The 27,036-nt window shown below is 48.6% G+C and overlaps 1 protein-coding gene across 1 annotated transcript in view; it reads left to right on the top strand.

Moving 5' to 3' along the window:
• The window catches only part of LOC144168863 (BOS complex subunit NOMO1), a 33,850-nt gene extending 11,133 nt beyond the window's left edge, over positions 1-22,717 (top strand). The window contains exons 5-10 of the mRNA XM_077697857.1: positions 2,546-3,519; positions 6,924-7,362; positions 10,452-10,762; positions 10,930-11,179; positions 14,416-14,526; positions 19,400-22,717. Of these exons, the coding sequence (XP_077553983.1) occupies positions 2,546-3,519; positions 6,924-7,362; positions 10,452-10,762; positions 10,930-11,179; positions 14,416-14,526; positions 19,400-19,855 (2,541 nt within the window). The 3' untranslated portion in view covers positions 19,856-22,717. The remainder of the gene's footprint in view (positions 1-2,545; positions 3,520-6,923; positions 7,363-10,451; positions 10,763-10,929; positions 11,180-14,415; positions 14,527-19,399) is intronic.
• Positions 22,718-27,036: the final 4,319 nt, after the last annotated feature.

The following is a 27,036-nucleotide window of genomic DNA, read 5'->3' as shown; positions in this document are numbered from 1 at the left end:
TTGAAAGCTTTAGCATTCGCTCGCCGTGCTGCATGGCGCTGCTGCTGTCGAGTTCTGGTTTCACACAATAATGCAACAATCAAGTTTAGCGGCAGTCTTTCGTATTAAAATGATATGAAATTACCAATAACGTAAAATTTGACACGGTTTTTGCTTAATTCTGAATCCCAATCGAGGTTTTTTGTGCTGTCTGGCCACACTGGTTCGTTGCTTGCTCGCACTGGTGCTGAGAGTACGGAATTATTACATCTTGACATGGATGCATCTTGATATCACGATTTAAGTGAATGACAAGTAAACAAAGCCCCACAATTAAGAATATTTTCCTCGTTTAAGTACGCCAGTAATGTATTTGTTTATGCTGACTTGGAACTCTGTGCGCGAGAGTGCTAGAAATGGCATTTAAAATCCCAGATGTCTCCCTCGGTGCTCATTTGGCTCAAATGTCACTTGAGCCGAATGGCATTTCAAAACCTAGTGTAGTAGCACAACTTGGCATTTGAGTCAAATGACATTTGGTTCAAATGACATTCGGACGCTAATGTAGCAGGGGTATAAGGGACAGTCACTCTTGTATCGCCAAATTAGACAGACAGTTTGTTCATACATGCTGTGCCTTAACAATCAGGCTGGTAGTATGAGGCTTCTGTATGAATGCACCCGTTGCGGTGGCTTTGTGGCTAAGCTGTTGTGCTGCTGAGTACAAGGACGCAGGTTCGATTCCCGGCCGCGGCGGCCACTTTTCTGATGGAGGTGAAAAGCAAAAACGCCCGTGTGTACGATATCGGCTCACGTTAAAGATCTCCAGGTGGTAAAAACTAATCCACAGCCTACGAGATATTTGTGCACGTTAAAAGTTTCCAGGTGGTCAAAATTAATCCTGAGCCTACGAGATGTAAGGTGGATGTTTTTTTTTTTTTTCATTGAGCATGTCAGCCAAATTTCTGAGTCGGTCCGCATTGTTCTGTTATAGAGCGAGCGACTAACAAGCACGGAACAATAGACTGGAGGGAGCTACCTCGTAGAGTAAAACAGGAGACGTCGCAATGCTAGTGCCATTGGCAAGGTAACGACAGGTCAAAGCGCAGCTCGCCAGCTGCCTCCGCCTTGACTGGTCCCATGACTCCCCCACCACTCGAACACATTGTAGAATCGAGTCTGCAATTAGTGTGGGCAGCACAAAAGGAAGGATTGGTAATGACAGCCGCCAAATGTCAATACTGGTGGGAAACAAAAGGAGTGAAGGGGAGCCAATGCCGCTGCTAGAGTGAGCAAGCGTGACCTGTTAGAGCACTAACTGCAAGAAAACATATTGCCCCGCATTGGCTGTACTACATCTTGCATACTCGTAGAGTTTACGGGCTGTGCCAAGAGGATGTCGTCTCACGTCGGCCGCTAATAGCATATTTTCTTGCGTCAGGGTCAGCCATATTTGCATCTCGAGTACCTTTAGCGTGAATTTGGTGCGCCAAGAGCATACTTGTAGCGTCAACTGGCTGCGCTAACAGCGCATCATTTTGCGTCCGCCATATCGCATCTCATGTACTCACAGAATCAACCGGCCGCACCAACAGCGTATCGTCTTGCATTGGCTGTACTTGTTGAGTTGACTGGCTGCAGCAAGAGCGCATCGTCTTGCGCCTGCCACTCTCACATACTCATAGAATCGACCGGCCATTGAAACAGCGTATCCTCTTGCATCCGCCGTGCTTGCATATCACGTACTCATAGAGTGAACTGGCAGCACCAGGAGCGCATCGTCTTGCAGCTGCCAATTGTCATGTGCTCATAGAATCAACCAGCCATGCCAACAGTGTATCGTCTTGCATCCTTTGTACTCGCATCTCACATAGTCGTAGTGTTGACTGTAGTGCCAAGAGCATATCGTCTCATGTCCAATGTTCTATTCTCGCGTATTCGTATATTCGACCAGCCATGCCAACAACGTATAATCTTGCATCCACTATACTCGCATCCTGCGCACTCGTAGAGTCAAGTTGTAGCACGAAGGGTGTATCGTCTCGCAACTGTCGTCCTTCCGTGCTTGTATATTCGACCGCCCATGCCAACAGCATATCATTTTGCATCCACCATACTCGCATCTCATGTACTCATAGAGTCGACTGGTAGTACCCAGAGCGTGTCGTCTCACGTCCGCCATTCCCATGTACTCGTAGAGTCAACCAGCCATGCCAAAACTGTATCATTTTGCATCGGCTATATTCGTAGAGTTGACTGATAGTGCCAAGAGTATCTATCGTCTTGCATCTGCCATTCTCAAGTACTTGTACAGTTGACTGGCCACTCTAACAGCAAATTGTCTTGCATGAGCCATACTCGTAGAATTAGCACCATTTTTATGAACACCATTTTGAAATGGTTTTAATGAAAATACTGCTCAAGCATGTAGTTTAACATTATGTCGCAAGGCTTAAGTTGTGTTAAACGCATTTTGGAACATACCTAATTTGGGGCAGATAAATTTATGTTGCAGGTGGCCTTAATCTCTAACAGTCAGTTCATGGGGTCGACGGGGCCTTTGCAGGTCCAGGGCTTCAGCGTGAGCGGCAAAGTGCGGGTCTCAGAGGGGGGACCCGGGGTGGCTCAGGCCGAAGTGTTCCTGGGCAGTAGCCGGGTGGCCACGACAGACGCCACAGGCACCTTCCACCTGGAGAACATGAAGGCCGGCCAGTACGTCCTCCACGTCAAGGCCCCCGGCATGACCTTCGACACCTTCCCCGTGCGCGTGTCTCCCAGCACGCCCGAGCTGCCCTCTGTGCTGGCCGCTCAGTTTGAGGTGTGCGGCTCCATCGAGGGTGCCGGTCGTCGTATCGTCGTCGAGGCGGCGGGCCGGGATCCCTCCACGGTGGTGGCCGACTCCGCGGGCCGGTTCTGCACGAGCCTCCGGCCGGGCCGCTACGTCCTGCGGCCGTTTGTCGGCCGAGAGGAGGAGGCGTCCGGCCTGCGCTTTGTGCCCAGCGAGATGCCGCTGGAGGTGCCCCGGGGGTCCCCGGCGGCCGAGCCGGCCTTCACCCGCTTCCGGGCCGAGGTGCGGGGTCAAGTGTCGTGCCTCGGGGGCGAGTGCGGATCGGGGCTGCGGGTGTCTCTGCGGGCGGAGGGCGGTGCGGAGAGCCTGTCGGCCGAGGTGCAGCCGGACGGGTCGTTCCACTTTGCGGGCCTGGTGGTGGGCCAGTACAGGCTCTGGGTGGACCGTCCCGAGTGGTGCTGGGAGCACGACAAGGGTGGCCGGCTGCACACGGTGGACGCGGCCGTGTCGAGCGTGACGCTGCGCCAGACGGGCTTCCGGGCCACGCTTGTGTCGAGCCACGCGACGCGCGTGGAAGCCTTGCACCCTGAGGACGGCGCCCTGAACCTGGAGGTCCCCAAGGGCTCCTCCCAGCACTGCCTGCCCAAGAGGGGTCTGTACACCGTGCGCCCCGTGGGATGCCACGAGTTTCGCGAGAAGGACTTGCGCTTTGACACCGCCCGGCCGTCTGTCGTCACTCTCACCGTCGCCAGGTAAGCAGGGGCGTGTGCAGAGGTCGGAATAATATTTCAGTCTGCAGGACTGTTTTGTTGCTCCGAGCACTCCGGTATTTTCGGTATTATACCCCTGTCACACGGCAAACCTAATGACATTTAAAGCAAATGTCAGTCGCTCTAAATGTCGTTCGTTAGGCGCTACGCAAGAAAACCGAATGACATTCGAGGCAAACGGCATTTAGCAGCTAAATGAGGTTGGAGAGCGCATTCAGCGGCCAAATGAGTAGCCTCGACAGCAGTGGCGCGTCACTAGAGAAGAAAGTTGATCAATAAACTGGAGAACAATGTTTGTAAATACTTTTGGTAAACTTATACTTTCCCCTTCGTATTGTTTTTCAAGTAAAGAAAGACAAGCAAGTACTTACAAAATAACAATCTCATCCTCAACCCTGGTACGGATTTCTTGCGGATATGTCTCGTCTTGTAATGTCTACTTATGTTACCTGAAACAACGATTTTTTTCTTTTCAATTTAAAAAAAGAATTATTTGTTTTGTTTTAAGAAAACTGTTACGTATGAGGACATTCTAGATGCACTTGAACTATAATTCGCAATTTCGCGGGCTTGATAATCATCACCGTCATCACTGTCAAATGTCATTTGTTTCGCCGTGTGGACCCGCACGACCAAACCAATTGTCATTAGCAGCTAATGTCGTTCACTTCCAATGGTATTACATTTGCCGTATGACAGGGGTAGTAGAGGTTTACAAATAATAAAAAAAAAAAAAATGTTTGCTCTGCTGTGCACTTGCGCTATTTTCAAGCTTTACAGCATTGGCTGCATCCTTTGGTAGCTTCTCCCATGCAACACTGCAGCGTTTCATTTTGATACTTTTTGCTTACACATAGTGTGTTAAGCAAAATGATGATCAAACGAGCATATTCTAGTACATGTTGCTGTACGTCTTATATACCGTAATTACCCGATTCTAACGTGCCCCGATTCTAACGCGTACCCGATTTTCCAGGCAAAAAACCAAAAAAACTTGCACCTCCATTTGTAACGTGCAAGGAACCTTGTGAGCAAGAAAAACGAATGCGAGAGAAACGGGCGATTTATTCCCCGAAGTAATCTCACTCATCTCACTCCTCGTCGCTCTCCGAGAGCTCCTTGTCGCCTTCCGCTGACCGCAACATCTCGTCATTGGTGCCGTCGAGCGTGTTCGCGATGCCACACTTCTGAACGAATGTTCAACCATGTTCGATGGGATTGTGGCCCACGCCTCGCATGCCCATCCCGCGAGCTTCTCCAGAGGCATACGCTTCAGCCAACCGCTCGTTGTGAACGCGTGGGAGCCCCTCGTAAACCGCGGAAGCGGGCCCCTTCGTTGCCGCTGCTGCCATTGCTGTTATCAAGCACACAAGTGGAATAATTTGACGATTTGTGTGAACACCGAAAGAAAAGCCTAGGCGCCTAGATCCGAAAAATTGTTGGCGCCATCTTGCGATGGCGATGGCAATGGGTGGAACGAAATTTCAGCTGTTTCGGCAGTTTCAGTTTCGTATCTGATTCTAACGCGCATGTGATTTTCGGCCTATTTTTGCGGAAAAAAGGTGCGCGTTAGAATCGGGTAAGTACGGTACACAACTTTTTGGCCCACGACAAGGGTTGTTACCAGTACATGGTGCTGGAGTGCAGAACCTCAGCGTACCAGCCACTGGCATGCCGAGCAGTTCTGTCTTGAGGGGTAGCAGCTTGTCCCTCTGTGTCCCCAAAACATGTTGGAGGCTCTTATCTCTACATAAGAACATCGGTGCCATTTTTATTTCGCTCCATTGCCATCTTGTCTCAATCATTTATTTATAGGATTTAACGACGTTTTTCTTATCGAGTACTGGTACGCATGGTGTCTGCGAAACACTGACAGCCCAAATGGCGTTTTTGTTTTTATAGCCATGTTTATGAGGTACGTACGCATCATAACAAAGTATCCGTATTTTAAAGTATTCAACTCGAGTTGAAAAGAGAAATCACAGACTGCAATCGGCAATACAATAATTGGAGAAACTGACGCTTCAGAACCGCCTCAGTTCCTTCCTTAGGGGTGACTGGGACCACGCTGCATCGGCGTCTTATTGGTGTTTCAGTGCAGTCAGTCTCTCACAAAGCTCTTCGCTGTAAGCTCAGCCCATAAGTGCACACGGATGGAAGAGTTCCCAGTGGAGTTTGCTAAATGTGCCACGACTCAAGCAGAAATGCGTTCCTCCAGTTAATTCTGTTCTTGAGGATGGCCATTTTTCAGCCATTTTTGTGGTTGGAAACTATATGGTTTCGCCTCAGCCTAGAGCCAGTCATCTTTGAGGAAGGAAGTGAGCTGGCTTTGGAACGTTGGGGTCTCTATTGTACTTTTGTTAAGAGTCTGTTATTTTCTTTCTGAGGCAGTAACCTCCCAATCGGACAGATCTCTGTCAAATGTTTACGGTCATGCCAACTTGAGTTGCGTTGCACTGATTGAGCTTTGCACACCTTACTAATATCATGATGTACATTCCATTGAAAGCAGTCTTTTTTTTTTTAAATGACACATCTCGTGTCCGACTATAAACGCGCGAAAAATTTCATTTCATTTCACAAGCAAGAACGGGAGAGCTTTGTGGTGCATAGGGATTTCAGGTGTGCCTTGGGACCTCTTATATTTGGAACCGCAATTGCAAGAACTTCTCATGGAATTAACCTTTCTTGTTAAGGCAAGAGCTTTCTTAGTGGGGCCAGAGGCATCTGGTCAAAAAACTAATGCATTTCCCTATAGAGTGGTTGGTGGACCGAAAATCTTTGATAAGATGTCCGGACAGACAGCTGGGTGAAAGCGGGCTTCCAAAAACGGCTACTTGAAGACCTTGAAAAAGGGGCAGTACTAGACAAGAGAATATGTGCGTTATTTGTGAAGAAGTACAATGGTAATTCCTTTATCTTATAAACCACGTATTGGTACATGTTTAGATCAATCGTAGATGCGTTTACTTAGTGCGTGAAAAATTGTCACATGGGTCCCTTCTTCGTTTGCGATTTGGGTCTTTGTGATGATTGATTGGACGCACTTATACAGGTTTTGACGTACTTCTGAAGCAGTTGTGATATGAGAAAGCTTTTGCGCTTCTCCAACTTTAAGAATGGATGGTAAAGCTTTTTGTGCGGACGACACGATAGCCGGGAAGTGGCTGTAAACAGCCGGTGCTTTAGAATTACAGCAATGGCAAAAAGCAAAAAGGGCCGTGTGTTACAGATTTAGGCACACGTTAAAGATCCCGGGGTGGTCAAAATTATTTTGGAGCCCTCCACTACGGCACGCCTCATTGCTTGTGTTGTGTTGGCACGTTAAACCCTACAATCAATCAGTCATAATTACAGCAGCATGCTATGCCTGCTTTCATTTCCAGGCTCTCGGTGGGCGGTGTGGTGATCACCGAGGAGAACGTCACGGACCTCGCCCTGACAGCCACGGTCGCTGGCAGCGGCGCGCCCATGCGGGTGGTTCCCTCGGCGCCCGTGAAGCACGCGGGGGACAAGTTCCTGTACCGCTTCCGCCTGATGCTGGTGCCGGGCACCTCGGTGGAGCTGGTGCCCCGGTCGGCGAGGCTGCTGTTCAGTCCGCCCGTGCTGCGGGTGGCCGCGGGCGACGACTGCGCGGAGGAGGCGGCCCGCTTTGAGGGTCGCATCGGACTCTTCGTGGACGGCCGCGTGCGCCCCCCGCTGGGCGGAGTGCGCGTCGTGGTCCGCGACCTGGCGGGGCGCCAGCCCGAGGTGGAGACGGAGTCGGACGCCAACGGTCGCTTCCTGGTTGGGCCGCTGGACTCCGAGTCCAAGTACGATGTGCAGGTGAGGACTCGGCGATGCTGGGTGTCAGGCTAGTGTGTGTAACGTCTTTTAAAAGGACTGCGCTGGGTACTGTTCACTAGGGCAGACACACACAAAAAAAACCTTCATGTCAAAGTGTATGGTTTTTGTTTGTTTGTTGTTTTAGGCTGCGTTACAATTCACGGGAAGCTTGGTAGACAGCTTACGAAGCAGCCTAATTAGACGTGTAAAGGAATAAGAACTGGAAGGTGCAGCAGTCATGAACGCAACACCAAGGCAGACGACAACCACGTAGCAGACATGTTGAGAAATGCAAGCCACAGGTTTCGTGAATAACATTACCAATATTATTACAAACAATAAGCGCTTTTAAAATTTAAATCATCTTAACACTAGTAAATTATACTAAATATTCCAATGAAAGAACAAGTTAGTTTGTGTAACAACATTAATAGGTAAAAAGATGGCGCTGGCGTCACTTGGTAGCTTGGACAGGAAACTAGCCTGCATCATTCCTGACTTCGATACTGTCTCCTCAAAGCAGTCTTCGTTAACTGGCTCGTTCTAATTGAAATGGGGTGAACATGACCGTCTGTCCGTGACAACGGGATCGAAGCTGTCTAAAGGGGAAATTGGAACGCGTCCTTAGTGAACACTACCCAACGCAATCCTTTAAAAAAGTGAGGCCTGCTTGTGAGGTCAGTCTGCTTGCACTGGCTGTTGCGTGCTATTCAAACAAGGGCAGTGGGTAAACGAGGCTTTGGGACAAGAAAGGGAAATGCAGATGCCGTCTTTGCCTCCCTCCTTCCTGCTCTCTTGCATGGGGGTCACTGAGTAACTGACTGCTCACACTATAGTTGTACACACCGTACACAGCTTTGAAGGGACACTGAAGTGTAAAGGCGAGTTGGCTTACGGTGGTGGGTTACAGTGCCGTAAAATAGGGTACCGTTTATTCCCTCGACTACAAAATTGACAGGCCATGCGAAAAATTTCGTTGAAGCCGAAATTCGTTGGGGCAAAACCTGCCCCAACACACCACGAAAGGGCAAGAAAAATAGCTATGTATATTATCCACGACATTGGCGGCATAATGCAATGTTTAGAAATGGAGTGTCGCGCAGGTACGCTGCGTTTATTTCAAATAACAAACTTGCCAGTGCTTTTTAGCTGCACTGAAAGAATGTGTTACTCTTACAAAGAAGGGGGGGGGGGGGGGGGCGCAGAAATGCAGTCGGAAAACATATTGGTGTACAACAAGGCATATCTACCGAGCTGATTACTTGCAGATAATTTCTAGGCTGTGGAAAGCCCCTCCTCGTTGTGGCAGGAGTGGCGCCCATTATTTGATCCCCCGACTAGGCACCGGGCCATCTGACCTTGGCAGGCGAGCTGCACGTGCGTGCATTTATCACGAGGATCGCAATTAAGATAGGATGACTTGGGCTCAAGGCTAAACATGAAAGCATCAGTTTTGCTTTTGGCTTTGAAGATTGGTTGAAGGAAAGCTGCAATGACAGCTGCTCATGATAGGTGACCGGTAAAAAGCACAAAGGATCATGGGTGCATTGTCTGCTCTCGCCACTTCCACTTCGAAAGCTCTCCTGGTGTCCTGTACACTGGTGGCTTTCACGAGCGTGTGTGCATGTTGTTTATCTGCTTGCACCGAGAAAAAAAGAATTCAATTCTTCTCTCAATGTCGACGTCAGTGATGGCTACATGCGAGTGTTTTCTACACCTTGTGGCAGCAGTGCACTGTAGCTGCCCTGGGTGTACCCCCACCCCGGTCTGAGTGCTACTGGAATTGCTTGCAGCAAATCATTATTCGCTTTTGCGTTCACTTCAAAGGCTAGAATCAGTATCTACACACGCCTAATTCTGCGCATTTGCACCACTCCAGCTATTGCATTTTGAGAGGACACAACACCCCAGAATAGTACTCAGTATGTGTTGCACTCCGAAGCCTACTTGTCCTTTTGTAGTCGCAGCGTGCTGATTAGGGCTGGTCTGCAAGGCACTAAGGAACCATTTTCAAGATGGCGACAGAGTTGCTGAATCTTCGACCCCACTTTAACTTTGGAATAGGCATTTCTGAGGTACCCACAACAGCAGTTTGTTGCTGAGGCATTAAATTGCAGCTTGCTTTGGGGTAGTGGACAAGAGTGCCCTTGTTCTGAGGCAGCCCCAATATGTTTGTAGTTCTTTACTGTGAAACGCTGGGTTGCCCAGGTGTTGCATTGGGGATGCTTGAGTCCTGCGTGTGGCTAGCATTTCTAGGCCTCGCTAGTTCAGCTTCAGGAAGAGCTCTGACAGCCACTGTGAGGCCACCTATCGACTCGAAAATGCAGCTGTTGTGGGTGGAAAGAGGGAAGTTTGTCTTGCCCACTGGGAGGATGACCGGTTCGGGTACGGCAATTTAAGGGTGGACACTGCTCTTAAAACAGCTTCCTTTAATTGTCAAGGAAACTCTGTGGAACTTGTCGGACTTGCTGCTTCTTCCCACTGATTTCAAATAAGGCATTATTTTTCGAGTAAGTCAAATATTTCTTGAGGTAGTTAGTAATTTTTGGAGGAACAATAGACAAAACAGTGTTTGTCGTGAAACTGTTATCTCTTCGTTTTCCAATTCCCTGGTGAATGCAATGGGAGAATCGGTTTTTCAATGCACTGCTTGGAACTAATTTTGCAGATCATTAAACTTGGGTGTTTGAAATGGGCATTTGAAATGTTTCCTTGGCACTGGTGCAGCCAAAGTTTAATGAGCTGCAAAATTAGTTCCAAGCGGTGCATCGAAAAACCGATTCTCCCATTGGATTCACCAGGGAATTGGAAAACATAGAGACTTCAGTTTTATGACCAACACTGTTTTGTCTATTGTTCCTCCAAAAATTACTAATTATATCTAATTATCTTGGTAGCTAATTGACTTACTCAAGAAATGGCATATTTGAAATCAGTGGTAAAAAAGCAGCGAGACTGACAAGTTTCACAGAGTTTAGTTGACAATTAGAGGAAGCTGTTTTTAAGAGCAGTGTACGCCCTTAAAAGCACTGGGCGAAACATGCTGGGTGAGGGAAGCCACATGATGATGCCCATGCACGTGCCTGCAGGCGACCAAGGAGGGCTACGTGCTGCGGCCCCTGGACAAGCTGGGCCACTTTGAGGCCTTCAAGTACGCCGAGGTGCGCGTGTCCGTCACCGGCGGGGACCAGAAGGAGCCCCTGCCCGGGGTGCTGGTGTCCCTGAGCGGGGCGGCCGACTACCGCAACCACAGCCGGACGCGCGAGGACGGCCGGCTGCGCTTCCCCAACCTGAGCCCGGGCAACTACTTCCTGCGGCCCATGCTCAAGGAGTACCGCTTCTCCCCGGCCTCCAAGATGCTCACCGTGGGCGAGGGGGCCGTCCTCGACGTCGACATTGCGTACGTCTTCTTCTTCGGGGACGGGCAGTTGGTGGCGCAGGGACGAGGGCGTACCATAACACAGATCCATGCGGAGCACAGGAAAAGGGCTTGGCAATGTGATCTGTCCAAGAGTGACACTCAATTGCCGTTTCCTTGTCACCTCTCTTGCCCCTACCCTCTCGCAGGGGTGAGCGGGTGGCCTTCAGCTGCCTGGGCTGGACCACCTCGGTGACGGGCGAGGCGGAGCCCGGGGTGTCCCTGGAGGCCCTGGGGGCAGGTGCCTGTGCCGGCCACCAGGAGGAGGCGGTGAGCGACCAGGAGGGCCGCTTCCGCCTGCGTGGCCTCTTGCCCAACTGCGCCTACCGGCTGCAGCTCAAGCCTGGTGCCGCCAACCCCCACATCGAGCGTGCCGAGCCCCCGCTGCGACACCTCTCGGTCAGTGGCCTCCCCTGTGCTCGCACCAGCCAGCCTCGAGGGAGAGAGAAACGCTATTATGTTCATTGCGGTAGCATTTGGTCTGAAAACGCAAATGTCTCTGGAAGCATGGAGGGGCCTCACACTGGTTGCCTCCATAATCTCTAACCCCACCATTATCATCAAACATCTCTCTTCTCTCTGTCTTTGTCTCTGTCTACGCAGCACCTTACCGCATGTCAGTGCTATAGGCTGAACTATTGGCTCACAAAAGGGCTTTATTGCTGAAAATATATTGCTGGTTGATGTACTATAGATAAATTTAATGTATTTCAAGTGGAGAAAAACGCTGCAGGGATACAACGGACATCACTCATTGCAGGTTGCAACATTGTTCGGGCTGCTTTTTTCCCAAGCAGGCACAGCACTTGCCCCCACCTTTTGAGGTGAAGTCTTTCATGGTTTACTGTGCTCTTTGAGGGAAGTACAGTGTAGACCATTTATAACGTCTCCGCTTATAGTGCGGGACCGGATATAACGCGGGTTTTCGTGACCACCGGTTTGGCTCCCATAGAACTCAATGCATAAGCATACCGCTTAAGATGCGGTTGGCCGAAGCACCATACCGTTTATAGTGCGGTTTTTCGGCGGGTCTGCTCATCGATCGGCGCAGGGGGCATCGTTTTAGGGTAGCAAAAGAAAAAAAGAAATGGTGAAATCGGCCATCTGACGCAGCGCGCACCCCTTGCTCTCTAACTTCGACACAGAAGCAAAAAATAGGCACCCTTTAGTTCGCGCATACGTGATAACCACAGCTGTCCTTGCTTGATGCACCTCGGAAGATAGCGACCGGCTCCCCGTCCGCGCGTGGCAAGTTATTTCTATTAATTGTGAACCGCATGGCCCGTTTTCGCACATCGGCGTTGCGCGTGCGTTTTTTTCATGCTCGCGTCTACGATTCCGCGCTCGCGGTGGCTTCTTCGCGTGGCAGTGGGAGGAGCCTGACGACTTGCACCAATGGAAAGACGCGCACGTAATGGCGGGAGATTCGAAGCGCTCCGAGCCGGCTAGCCGCGCCAAAGGTGCTTAGGCTAAAGTCCCTCGATCAGATGAAGGGACTTTAGTTTAGGCTTACCGCCGCGGTATTTTTTGATGGGCGCTTTCACAAGCAGCGTGGATGGCAGTTGCGCCTCGTGCGGCATTTCAGCGAGCGGTTAGAAGTGCTCGCTGGAGCTCCTTGCACCGCTTCACGGCCAGTTCCGACGCCATGTTGCCGCCTCTTACCGCGCCGCACACATTACGTCAGTTTACGCGCCGGCGTCGCCGCGCTTGCGGCGTGCGCTGCACGTTTTCGCGAGAAATCGCTCCATGCGGTTCACGCTTTAGAACGTTGTGCAGATAAGCCACCGCTCTTCCCGAACAAGCGAGCCGCGCGAAGATTTCCACCACCAGTACGTTGCGCTGATAAGCAGCCGCCTTCGGCATCGTGAACGCAAGGTGGGGTAAAAAAAAAAAATCCCGCTGGCCTTTCTTATCATGTCCTGCGGCATCTTCATAGACGCAAAAAACGCAGCCATGGTCTTTCAAAACACAAACACAACGGAAGTTAAAGCCGCACTCGCCGGTTGTAAGACCGCGCTTTTGCAATGTGTGAGACCCGGCAGCAGCGGCTGATGTTAAAAATAATACGAAATAAAGACCCTTCCTTCGTTTTTAGGCGCTGTGCGTTTGGGTGATAAAAAATTTAGGATGACTTGAGAGGTAGGTGGCGATTTGGTTGAATTCGCGCACGTTTTGGTTATAGTGCGGTACCGCTTATAGTGCGGATTTTTGCGGCTCCCGCCGCATACGTTATGAGCGGTCTACACTGTAGTGCCATAATAGACTGTTCTTTGGTGTTGTCATACCTGGCTGTTTATGATTGTTCTTTGGTGTTGTCATAGCTGGCTGTTTATGATTACTTGTGGCTTAACTGTTGGCACTTGTTGGTGGACGTCAACGACAGGGTTCACAACAGTGATTGCTGGTGTGGTGTGACAGGGCATCCGAAGTCAGTGTCACTCATGTTGATGTAAAAAGTTGCCCAGCTGTTTCTATAGTGTGAACGGGCCTTTAGTTTCCCACTTCTGTACTCATTGGTGAACTGAAAAGGGATGGACCTAGAATAGACCCCTGGGGAATGCCTCTATCATTAAACAGTGACTGCCATGGCAGGTGTTCTTTGGGGTTCGAAGTTGTGTGAGCCCCTCTTCCAGTAAGGCAGTAGTCTTATTACAGGCCCTTGAACTGGGGTATGCCAGTTGTAACTTTACAAGTATGGCTTTGCGCTTGATGAAATCTTCAGATGCTCTGCTGATATCCACCTGCAGGTCTTTTTTTTTTGCTCCCTCAGTAGACGATCCTGCCAAGTAGCCATAAATTGACTGCCTATGGTGACTATGTTTGGCCTGAATCCCTTGTGTGTGGGTGAAGGTACAGTCTGATGTAATGCGCGTAATGTTGGATTCTATCATCCAGCATTTGTTTTTATAAGAGCGCGTGTTGTGGGCCTTGGTGACACCAATCCGAGGTTGCTGATCTTGCTCAAATGCTTGCCTGCTTTAGGTATTGGGTGTTTTGTGCCAGTTTGAGTGAATCGCCACGGTGGCTCAGTGGCTGAGGCGTTGCGCTGCTGAGCACAAGGACGCGGGTTCGATTCTCGGCCGCGGCCGAGAAGCAAACACGCCTGTGTGTTTGAGATTTCGATGCACATTAAAGATTCCTAGGTGGCCCAAATTAATGTGGAGCCCTCAACTACGGCACGCCTCATCGCCTGCATTGTGTTGGCGCGTTAAACTCTACAATCAATCAATCAGCCAGTTTGAGAGCATTGGGCATGTGCCCGTCGTGTGGGAGGGGTTGACATACTTGGGCTTTTTTTCTCCGGATTTGACTTAGGGATTTGACTTGGGAACAAGCAGCCATAGTTTTCACTAATCTTCCACAGAATCTAGTTGTGCACAGGCTCCAAAGTATGTGCAAAGTGGGCAAGCCATGTGAAAATTTTATGCCTTTTTCCAGTATCCTGTAGTATCAGGTTGAAAATAGGCTGTCGAATGCAGGGGGAAACGTTTCCAACCTGCATAGTGAAAGTAAAGTAAAGTAAAAGTAAGTGGCTTCTGAGTAGACTTGGCCATTTCTGTTCTGCCGTAGAGGCAGGTGGAGTGAGGCCTGGCAAGTGGGGTGACACAGTGCCCACCCTTCTGCCTCCTTCGCAGGTTGTCAACTCTGACCTGACGGACGTGCGGGTCATTGTGTTCCGCTACTTCAACCAGATGGACATCACGGGCCGAGTACTCACCGACGCCAAGCACCTGCCCAACCTCAAGGTGAGATCGCCTTTTGTCAGGCACATCCTGCCACCGCACTTTCCAAGTGCTGTAACACATTCTGGCACATCAGGTCACTTGTCTCAGTGGCAGCAAAGAAGTGAAAGATAAAAAAAAAATGCTTTTCTGGTGCCTACAATATTGTGGCAATGGCAGCGACGCTAAACGGCAGTCGTCAAAGTGCACAAGAACCTGCAGGATGTATCGTGGATGTATCTTTGGTAGATGCTGCATGCTGCATTGGTAGATGTTTATTGGTAGATTCGGCATTGGTAGATGCTCATTGGTAGATGCTGCATGTGCACAAGCCATTTTTAGTCGCGGTGTAGTGCAAGCTGCCTATGATTAGCCGAGCCCGCAAGTCGGCTGATTAGCCGAGATTAGCCGAGCCGACAGCCGAGATTAGTCGGCTGAGATTATTCGGCTAATCAGCCGAGATTAGTCGGCTGATTAGCGGGATTAGCCGAGCCCGCAAGTCGACACTTCACTAAGCCTAGTTTAACCACACAATCTTCTGTTAGCAGTATTGGACAGGCCACTTGTCGTGACAGTGCCGCCTACCTGTACTAGTTTACGAGCAGATATCGGTTAACCTCGAAACAGAAATGGCACTGGGGTGGTTCCTATTGCCAATGTTTTTACAGCAGCAATGAGAATAGTGACGACGCTGTCTCATGGTACAATGGCTTGCGACTCCCAACAATCGGTTCTACAAGTCTAAGCTGGAGTGCTGGGGAAAATGGATGCAGTTAAGTCTCGATAATTCGAAGTCACTTAATTAGAATTGTCGTTTAATTGTAAGTGATGCGCTGGTCCCAGCAATTTTACGTGTAATCCAATTGAAAAAATCGTTTGATAAGTCAAAGCTAAGCTAGAACCCATTGCATTGGTTGTTTATTTCAAATGAAAGTTCTTCCAAATAAAAAGCATCGAGGTGATCGTCCTTTCTCACTAAAATTCAAAATTTTCAAGTGCAAAAGCAGCTCCGTGCTCTGTACTGACGTCGGCTCCATTGCCACCGAGGCAGCGTGCAGGTGATGAAGCGGCAGGCCAGTTGAGACTTGTGCCAGTGTATGCGTCTCTCTCTTTTAAAGCTCTCAACTTTCTTGTTGCACGTAGTGCCATGTCGTCAGCTGCAGGCTTAGATTTTAGGGATAAGTTTCAACTATAATGGCAACACATGTCGTACGCCTTGACTTAGGCACGAAAGTTGACATTCTGAACGGAATCAAGAAGGGAGAAGTGTGTTGGACTAGCACAAATTCTGTTATTGTGCTGTTATTGTGCTTTTTCTTAGACTGGAAGTTCGGTTAATTCTAAGTTCTTGCGGTTCCCATGGATTCCGTGTTAACAGGAGTCGACTATATTTGAATTTGTCAAATGGTTGTGTTCTAGTTGACACAAATGCCATATTGGGAATTATGCGGTCGCCTCTTTGAAATAATTGGTTAGCTGGCCATCTTCGTTCCCTCGCGGTGGCAATAATGAGTGTCATGCCCTTGGGTCTTAGTGTACCGCCACAATTCTGTGTCCTTGATGCAACCCAGAGTCCTCATTTTTAAGATAGTGAGAGCACAGAAGACTGCTGTCTGCAAAAGCGTTACATCGGGTCAATGGCTGGCACACACCCGTATTCAGCTAGCGAACTTGACTTGTGCCTTAAGGAAGCCTTTCGTAAGTGTCCAAAAAGGACCAGAATGAGAAAAGACCAACACATGTTTGATCATCATCATCATTTATTATGCCCTTAAAGGAGCCATGAAGAGAAAATACAACTTCGTTTAATTTGAAAGAACTAGGATTTAGTATCTTACTCAGCTCCATTACAGCCACAAAAAATGTTTTTTTAACGAAAAAAAAGCAAGAAGTATTTAAAAACTTTCAAATTTTGCGCCACAGTGACTTGTTATGAGCAAGAATGACGTCATACGGGCCAACAAGAAAACATAATTTTCAGTGCGTTAACTGCACGTTAGCATTCAAGTGAAGCGGTCAAATGGAACTAGAGGCCCCATACAGACGTCCAGTTATGTGTCGTCGCGACAGGTCAGTTAGGCGGCCGCGGCCGCCAACCACACAAACAAGGTTCCGTGACATCATAGAAAAGTTGCGGGAAATTGGCTAGGGGGCCGTGACTGCTTCACACGTTTTCTTTAATATATCCGTTATTTGTTCGAAGATTGTGATCATATTGATATCATTGTTATCGGGACTAAGCAGTGTTTCTAATAAACCCAACTTGTATTTTGTCTTCATGGCTCCTTTAAGGGCCCCTTGCGGGGTATTACATAAGGGGGAGCAAGTACAAAAAATTCCACAGCAGGTGATGGTCGATGATACAGGCGTAGAAATGAGGCAGATTCATAATTAAATGGCAGCAACACAGCAAATATATATAAATATATGCATAAAGGAACTGTAGCAATAAAAATAAGGAGCGAAAACCCCTTTCAAAATAATTAATATGAACCATTGATTGGCCACAAGAACCAACCAATCCTACACATGTCCCCAGCTGCGGTCACGTGACCCAACACTAACCCAAGGGCGCCCTTTTCAAAGCATGCTAGGCTCCTGCGAACGAGGCTAGTTCGCGACGCGCATTTGGGCAGGACTTGACTCTTGCACCAACACGGAAGGACACTCCCGTGGTGCCAGCTTCAAAGCACTCGGGTAACCTAGCTCTGTCAGTTGCCGGTCCCCATAGAGAACTTTAGGCCTAACGTCGTGGCCAGATTTGATCGCCACTTGCACTACGGCCGCGCATGACCATCCATTGTGTAAATTCTCACCACAGTATCATCCCGTTTCTTGCATGTGTAACTTTGTTTTCCCGATTGGTTGCATTCTGGCAAGCGGCCACAAACTGTAGCACCACCTGCTGGCATCATCGTATGTGCGGAGGCAGCGCCACGGTACGGACACTGGCCACATAGCGTGCCTGCTGGGCTGGTGTGCGTGTAAGCATGGCCACGTCACGGTGCCGGGCAGCAGGCGTGTGTGTGGATCGTTTTACCTTGCAGAAAGCATTATTTGCTGCTTTATCAATTTCTCGCGAACGATGCGTGAAATCTGACACCTCGGCTAAGCAATCGTAGTCTGCGATGTTGGTTAGGGAAAGGTGCACATAAGGTAGGTCAGGAGCTACCTAGTAGTTCGAGAGCTACCTTAAGTAGTGCTTACTTTTCAGGCCGATAAGTTTGCGAAATGTGCCCCTTCCGCACAAGTTGAGTTCTTGAAACGCATTGAAGGGGCCATGTAGACAAAACACAAGTTTGGTTCATTTGAAAGATTACCTCGTTAGAATCACACTGATGCTACTTTTAATGCATAGTTCTCTCAAATAAGCTATATAATTAGGAAAAAAGGGAATGGCCATGCGACCCACTAGCTCATTTCCCGTAACAGAACCTATGGTGTCATATGTCCCAGATCTGTGATTGGCTGAGGTCGGCAAAAGCAAACGCGAGTTAGCGAGGGCTTATAAGCTTGCCGAGCAAGCTGTTTGCGCCTAAATGTAATGCACATTCATTTTACAGCAGTAAGAATGGTGGGGTAAACAATGAAAGGTACGAAAATACACGTAGACACTGATGTGTCGATGCGAACTTCAGGGCGCACTATGCTTGTTATAGCTGTGCAACAGGCCACCGCTCTGGAGTTGTCTTACACGACACTGACCGATTGGTGTAAGCGACGTAGTCTTACATGACTCTGTTTGTCGAGCATACCCCATGTTTCACGAAACGATTACGTTCTACTGTAACAAAAACAAGCCAGGTGCAAATACGCTCAAAAACAGAGCAATGGCGGACAACAATCCGCAGCTCACTATGGTAGTGCCATTCTGGGAGCACTGATGGCAAGCAAGGCTCCAGAGCCGAATGACGCTGTGGAAGTTGGTCTGAATTTGCGCACTTATGACTTCATGGCAGGCATCATGAAAACACGATTCGGTGGGAAAATCAAAATTTTAACCTAAAGTGATTAATTTCTGAGTGAATACAGCATCGTTTTTTGCTGGGAAAGCGCTGGGGGCACTATAATATACGTAATCTTTCAAATAAAACAAACTTGTATTTTGTCTGCGTGGCCCCTAAGGCGCCGAAAAGTGTTGCGAGGCAAAAGTGATACTTAAGTTAGGTTTGTGAATATGGGGCACAGATGTGTCAACCCTCGTATTTTGCTGAGAGTTACAGCTTCTGTATGCACTCACGGTCGCTTTCCCGGCAGCGTTTCATGTAGCACCGTGTGTGCTAAGTACAGAGATTTCCATGTGGTATGTGCCAGTTGACTCCAGTGCAGGTTAACTCCCATGCAAGTTGACTCGAGTGCAAGTTTACTCCAAGAATGGAATGTGCTTCGTGTTGGTGCGCAATTTTAGTCCCGTGAAATTTAACTCCTGTGCAATTTGACTCCAGTGCAAGTTCTCTCCAAGAATGTAATGCACTTCGTGTAGGGGTGCAATTTTACTCCCGTGAAATTTAACTCCTGTGCAAGTTGACTCCAAGAATGTAATGCACTTCGTGTAGGGGCGCAATTTTACTCCTGTGAAATTTAACTCCTGTGCAATTTGACTCCAGTGCAAGTTGACTCCAAGAATGTAATGCACTTCGTGTAGGTGCACAATTTTACTCCTGTGCAATTTGACTCCAGTGCAAGTTGACTCCAAGAATGTAATGCACTTTGTGTAGGGGCGCAATTTTACTCCTGTGAAATTTAACTCCTGTGCAATTTGACTCCAGTGCAAGTTGACTCCGAGAATGTAATGCACTTCGTGTAGGTGTGCAATTTTACTCACATGAAATTTAACTCCTGTGCAATTTGACTCCAGTGCAAGTTCACTCCGAGAATGTAATGCGCTTTCCCGTAGGTGCGGGTGACGGCGGATGACGCCCCCGAGCAGACGCTGCACACGATCCCCCTGGGCCCCGGGGGCTTCTTCCTGCTGCCGCCCATGACGCGCGACGGCCGCACCTACTGCCTGCAGCTGGAGGGCGGGGTCGGAGGAGGGGGCAGCGGGGGCACGTGCTTCCGGGCCAACGCCTCGCACCGCCACGTGACGCTGCGGCACGCCCCCGAGCTGCCCCCGCACCCGGAGCACGAGGTGGCCCCCCGCTCCTCCCTGCTGGTCCTGCCCCTCACAGTGGTCGTGCTGCTGGCCGGCTACTACTCCTCGCGCCTGCTCGCCTGGGGGGCGGACCTGGCACAGGCCGTGCGCGGCCTGCTCCGGCACCTCGGGGGCGGTGCCAAGGGAGGAGGGGAGGCTGGCTCGGGGGGCTCGCCACAGGACGCCCGCCGCAGCAAGGCCAAGGCCAGGCGCACCTGAACCCTCCTCGAACTCTGAACTCGACCGCTATTGTGCATAGGTGAAGATGCACTGTTTGATGAAATTAGGTTTTATTGCTGATCGATTTTGTTGTTCCAATTGTGGATGCGCGTGTGCAATTTGAGGACAGGGTGCCAAGGAGGGGCGCTTGTTTCGTTTGGACTCCTGTTTTCTTGTTTTGCATGTGTTTGTCGCACGTGCGTGCATTTGATGTTGATTTGGATGGAATAATGTCTTATGTAAGTAAAGCTTTCGTGTTTCCGTAGCGAACGTGGCAGATCTCTGGGAGAGGGGCTGGCTGCAGTTTGGCGTGGCTGTCTGCAACGTGTATCAAATGATGCTTTTTGTGAAGGTTGAGGAAGCTAGCCATAAAAATTGACTGGAGAGCTGTTGCAGTGGATTGTTGGCCCAGTTGTGGCTACCAACACGTATGGGCTGCTTACCGAAGAGTTCCAAATGGTGTCCACAGCGTACATTCGTCACCACATCTGCAGGAACAAATGGCTAGCAGTTGTTGCATTGCAGGCATAGCAACGCCACTGCGACACTTTGTGCTTGGAAAACCCACCAGATATGTGTGCAGCTCTCAAGTCACTTGTGTCGTGAACCATAGCGTCTTACATCATCTTCCTGGCTGGTCGTGTTTTGCTTTGTGAGGAGGCATAATGAGTGGCTGTTCATAAACCTGAGGAGGGGAGAAGCTAGCACTACCGTTACAAATATCACAGGGACCATTCCAGGGGCCACATTCCAACTTGCCATTGTTTCGGTTCAAAAGGGGATTTCAGGATACGTGGACTAAGGGGCTACGTCGTTTATTTATTCTTAGTTTGTAATACGAGGCGGGACGAAGTCGCCCATTAATTGTGTTTTGTCAGAGAAAAGTAAAGGCAAAAAACATGTATAGTGCAGTAAGGAAAGTCTGCCACAGTACGTAAATACAGCACACGGCAAAATTACAGAAGTAGAAATGTTGCTGCGTGGCATGGAATAGCGTGAACTGCTCCAGGCAGAAAGAAGATTTGCAGGAGATTTTAAATGTTGTGGCTTTCACCGTCTAGTTGTGGTCATCGGTAGGGCTTGTTTTCTTCAATTTAGAGCTAATTATCGAGGCAGGGGGAGACGTTGAGAAGCAGGTGTATATACTGTTGATAGTGGTTTGGCTATAGCCAGGCAGGAACAGGTGCTAGTTTGTGCAAAGCTGTACATTAGCGAGCAACATGTGGTGAGCTGGTTTCGGTGGGGAAGATGGGGAGATCGTGTAGAGGAATAATGAAGAATTAATTTAATGTCAAGTGTGTTGCGTTGTGTGGCTGTTACCCGGTCTAGTGTGTGTTTCTATCATGTTGATTGTTTATTCTGGTACCAAGCGTAGAAGCTTATCTGTGGCATCTTTGTAAATGCATGAATGGCAAGTGAACGTCCAAAAAGACACCTGCTGCCCCAAGCTTTAAGCCGACTCTAGTTGGTGCTCCTTGCTAGCGTAATGCTTGGTGTTGAATTAGGTCTGCAGTCAGTCACTTTGTCTGCATGAGTGTACAGTCTTTGTTGAAATTTCAGTGTACAAGCTTACGTCTCGAGCGAGGCTGAAACCTTTTATGCCAGAAAGCTAGAGAAAACACCTTTCCTTCTTAATGTCATAAAATAATTTTGTCACATTTAAAGGTAAAGGTTGTTCTTTGAATGCTTTGTGATCCAATAGGCTTAGGTTTGGCCTAGAAAATTTTGACAAAGGGTGTGCCTACGTTAAGGGGTGACTACTAAGAAGCGTGTTGTTTTTCACGAAGCCACAGCTCTTTCTTTTGTGTGTTGACTCAAGTGTTGTACCCGTCTCTTTTGCGGTCATTTCCATAATTCAATCTTCCATGAAGCGCCAGTAAAAAATGGCTCTGAGTGCGTATTTAAAGAAACTTCAAACGATTCAGCTGCATTATTTGGGCGGTAAACAGCGATTCTTTGTCATAAAAATGTTTCTCCTTTACGTTTTGCGTGTCATTTATTGGATCTTTGCTGTATATAAGTGTGTGATGTGGAATTATAGGCATTACAGTGAAACCTCAAGAGACACTCAAGAGACCCAACAATTGTGTCTCTTCTAACCGAGGTCTCTTGAACGCAATGTTGCTAACATGGCAAACATAGGAAAACCAACCAAATGGTCTTTATTAAAACATCTCTTGTAACAGTGGCTCTGGTAATGAGGCTTTACTGCACGATCTCGATGCGTGAAGGCTATTTAACTGTACAAGCAGTTTGAGAGCCCCCATACCAAGCCCTTGCTGTATGCAAGCACCAGTTTGAAAACCTTTACAGTGTTTTCTAAACACCGCAAAGCAGCAAATGCATCCTGGCGTTGCAACCCGCATCAGTGATGCTTGTAATGGCCACGCCTTTACTTTTTAGAATTGCAACGTGGATAGTACATTGAAAGCACATGAGGATGACGTGGTTTAGAATTCTGATTAGCAACTAAAAAGGGTGCAATTAGGTGAGGTAACGAAACGACCGTCAAGTATTTCACGGGCACCCTTAATTAACGCCTGACAATCTTGTAACTGGGCCATAGAATGCGCTCCACTTTTTTTGCATAGTGATAAAGACTTGGATGCATGCTTGCCTCCGCTGGAAGTAGCATGGAACATGAACATGTCTGTCTCTGTACCTGTAGCATTTTGCCACCACTTTTGCCAAAGCGCTCCGCACTGGCACTTGGCTCCTCTAAACCCATTGGAACTATTTGAGGCGTGTGGTTAACCACTCCTAAAGAGGTATATTTGTTACTTTTTCTCCTGCAGTGACTACACCCGTGGAAGTTGTGATGTGCACAGTATTCGAAGTAAATATATACACCTGGTTGCTTAAGTCTGGTTTTTTGGGCTTGAACTGGAGTCGGCAGTGACGAACGGTGCTCGTACAAGCGCCTGCTTCTGAAGCACAACGAGAACCTGTCTCGGCTACTGCTTTTGTCTGCCCCATCCTCGGTTGATAAAGCCTGCTGTAGACAATTGGCTCTGCTTCCTCCACGTGTGAGACCAGGCTGTGTGGGGGTAGGGGGGGGGGGGGAGGACGTGAAGTCAAAGTACAAATTGGTGTCATTAAGAAAACTTTTGTCCCATTCATCATGATGCCAATTTTATCACAAACTTCACTCAAATAACTGAGACATTAAAGAATAAAAACTCCCACCTCCCCTCGCGGGAAGCCCTGTGTAGATGCGACGCATAGGGGGTTCCGTTGTTGTTTCCGTTAGATTGATTCTCCCATCGTGTGAAACGTGCCGTGAACCCCCTGCCGCGGCTATGATGCTACACAATCCACTTTAATCCAATCCAAGCCAAGCCAATCCAAATCCAATGCCCCTCGTGAGAGAGTGTTCGCTATGGGAGAGGAGAGGGGGTGAGCGGCGGAGAGCGCAGCTGGCGCGGCGAGGAGAATGGGGGGAGGGGCGGACAACGCCGACGCCGGAGGGACAAGGCGAGTGAATCAGATGCTCTGCATCTAAAACTTATGAACCAGTGGCTACCGCTCAGCCACTTTCTGGCGACTTTTATATGACGTCAGAGAGTCTTGTTTGTGCGACTGTGGGCCACCGACCTAAGCCATTGCCAAGAAACATGACCAGGTTATCGTAGTGGGGCCTCCAGTTCCTTTTATTCATAGCATCACTTTAATGCTGACGTGATGACTGTTTTTAGGGTTGGCCTCTATGCATCCCTCCTGCCCATATTACATCAGAGGGTAGCACAAAGTTTGAAAGTTTTTCAAAATTTCATGCGTTTTTCTTGGTTAAAAACTGTCTTCCGTTGCTTGGATGGAGCTGAATGTGCTAGCAAATGCCTGGTCTTTCCAACTACAAAACATCCCTGGCCATCTCCACTAATGTGAAACCTGCGGAAGGGCGAAGCATGCAGTGTATGAGTTGTATTCTTGGCGCGTATTCTTGGCGCCTTGGCGTTTTTGCCCACGGAGATGAAACCGTTGGGGGGTAGAGGTGTACAGCTTTGCTGTAAGTCTCATTTCTTTGAAGCATGAAACGTTTTAGCGTGAGGCGTTGGAAAAAGAATGCCCCGGTGTTTTAGTTCCGTGACTATGTGATACCACGACGACGTGAGACGTCGACAGCCCAAGCCCCGAAGGGGCTTATCCCCTAAAAGTTTTATTTCTTCTCCATGGACCCTTGAAAACTTAAACAAGGCCTCAGAGTATCAGCTTAGCCCTTAGCATTCCACAAAAGCTACAGCAGCATTTCCAGGACGTTCAAAATTGGCCTGTTGTAGTTCTCACATGGACATCACCGCAGGCTTTCTTTACGGGAAAATCAATGCACCTATGTAATCCATGAACAGCGTCTCACTCGATTGTTCTTGCACTGCCCAGACAAGTAGCTCTGCCACTGTGGGAGTGAATAGCTGCGGAAGTTCGACTAGGTTACCGGCAGGCAAAGCTTCCTCAATTCTTCTTCCCAGCAGAATTGTTGTCTTGACTGGGTGTACAGCACTATAGACTGGTTGAAAACACCGTACCCAAAAGCCTTACGTGCCTCGTGTGAAAAACCGGCGTTTTTGTTGTCATTTGGTTGATTGATTGTAGGGTTTAATGCACCGACGCAACACCGGCAATGAGGCGCGCTGTAGTAGAGGGCTCCGGATTAACTTTGACCACCTGGGGACCTTTAACGTGCGCCGAAATCTTGTACACATGGGCGTTTTTGCTTTTCACCTCCATCACAAAAGCGGCCTCCGCGGCCGGGAATCGAACCCGCGACCTCGTGCTCAGCAGCGCAACGCCTTAGCCACTGAGCCACCGTGGCGGGTTATTGTCACCCGGTTTAAATAATGGCTGCCACAATAAAGAGGGAATTGGAGCAACAACAGTGTTGAAATAACATCTTTGACAAGTATTTCAAGAGAGAGTAATAATGCATTCTCTGTCAAAGCACATACTTCAGAGCCGCAATAAATATTTTTCTGCAACGGTACCCATTTTTTGTATTGGACAACAACAACACTGGTTTTTGACACAATGGCGAACGAGAGTCCTTAGCCTAAAAAAATGGTATGACTACAAATGTTGCTGTGCGGCCCAGTGCATGCCAAAAGAAAAGGAAAGGGAAAAAAATGAAGACTGCAGGTTTCTCAAAGGGTCTTCTCGCACTCCGTTCGTCAAAGTCCAGTGGAAGGCAGCTAGGGAGAGCTGATTGTGAGTGAGCCAATAACGTCCTGACCCCCTCTCACCATAGATAATCATGCAGCTGCATGTCATTGCAATCTTTCCCTCTTGCAGTAGCACGTGTGCCGAGGGCCAGGCATTATTCCAACAATTTCGGCAGCCACTGATACAATACAATTTGTAAAACTTTTCTTCCTAAGCTCCTCGCAGCTCTTTCTGTTGTTTCATTCAACAGTCGCAAAATTCGTTTCTCAAACTGTGTTGCCAAAAATAGTTCATGGTGGCGTTGCGCCTCGGGACGTGACATTCCGTTCCCTCACCAGTGCAAGCCGAGCACTTCCTGTGTGCACCCAGAGCCATGTACTGCTTCTGTTGTAACACTCCTCCCACTGTTTTTAGCAACTGCTAAAAGAACTCCTTCAGCCTCAGCAGCCTACAGTTACAAGCGTGGCTTTTGAGGCACGACACCCTAGGTTCAAGCCCCAGCAACGCCCAAATGTTTTCAAAAACCTGCTATTTTTATTTAGTGGGAAATCTCATCTTCGTTAGATTCTGCGCTCTTTTTGGTTTGGAGGCGTGATGTGGCATATCCGCATGTTTACGTTAACACCCTTCATCACACTGAAAATGTTGAGCTTGTACCTATTCCGGAACAGAACGTCACCCCCTGGACATTCTTCCAGAATCCGTGCCTGGATCCGCCCAGAGCCATGAAGCAGGCGTAACAAAGTAAACACCCACTCTACTCACATTCTGAAGGTCCTGTGTTAAATTCTTATCCGTATAAAACTTCATCAAATTTGAGTTTCTACGAAATTGCTCTCCTTTTATTCTTTTCATGCCATGAGCCATTCTGTTTTCCATCTTGGTTGCAATAACGCCAACAAAGGTGCTGGACTTTTGCCGCAGCAAGTCATGCTTTTGAAGTAGTATTATGCGGGTTATACATTCTCGAAATTGCAACATTTTGCTGTATGATGTGAAATTTTTAAACACCATGCAAACTTTTTCATTTCTGCCCTTGCTGCACTAAACTTCGCCTTTACATAGTGTTACGCAACACAAAAGCATGCCTGAAAAGTTCCTTGTGGCACTTGGCGAAAGCCTGGAATTCTTTACAGACTTTTCTGCTATACGCTGTTTGTGCATCTTTCTGCGCTTCCGTTTCGTTGTCCTGCGATGCAAATAACGACAGCAAGCAGACTGGCACACACACTGTTTAACAAATTATGCTTCCAATTCATAGTTTTGTGAAGCAGACACATTAGTCCCTCAAAGGTCCCGATTGCTGGCCAAACCCCCAAGAGGGTATGTTCCCTGAAGAAAGGAATAACGACGAACACTTTTGTTGTACCACTGGCCGTGTGCAGAGATATCACTCGGGCACAATTATCAACGCAAAGAATGAAAATTTTGGTTGTGCCAATTACAGAATATTGTGTGAAGGCAGCATAAATTTCCGTTTATAAAGCGGTGTTGAATACATCTCGGTGGTACGTGCCCAAGTGATATCTTTGCGCATTGCCACCGAACATGGTGTGGGCCTGTCAAAGCACTTCATCGCTCACCCCCAATCCCAGCCCTTCCCCCGAGCAGTGGGAGGGCCTGCTGACCAGCTTCCGTCACACTGACCAGATCGGTCTGGTCCACCGGCCAACATACAGCCCCAGAATGTACGTTTTTCATTCGGCGAGCAGTCTTCGGCAGAATTACAGCAAGTGAATGGCCGTATATTCAGCAACCAGTGTTCAGGGGGAGACCAGCCGTTGTAACAAGGCTGCAGCTAAGGCCTGGACTCTGATCGCTCAATGACCACAGTTTGCTCTGTGAAACATTCATCTCTTTGTTTTATGGTACAAGGGCACTTTTGCCCAGGAGGCCAAACGAATGATTTTAGGTCTGTCTGCATGCAAAGTAATCAGGCGTACGATATACATTTCAAAAATTACTAGTGTAAAAGGCCATTCCTAATTTTTGTATTTTCTCTATTTCCCTTCACTTCAGCTCCAATA

The sequence above is a fragment of the Haemaphysalis longicornis genome, unplaced genomic scaffold (genome assembly GCF_048455015.1).
Source record: "Haemaphysalis longicornis isolate Haplotype H1 unplaced genomic scaffold, Haemaphysalis longicornis Haplotype H1 scaffold_2, whole genome shotgun sequence".
NCBI classification, from domain to species: Eukaryota; Metazoa; Arthropoda; class Arachnida; order Ixodida; family Ixodidae; genus Haemaphysalis; species Haemaphysalis longicornis.
This window is presented reverse-complemented; position numbering and strand designations above follow the sequence as displayed.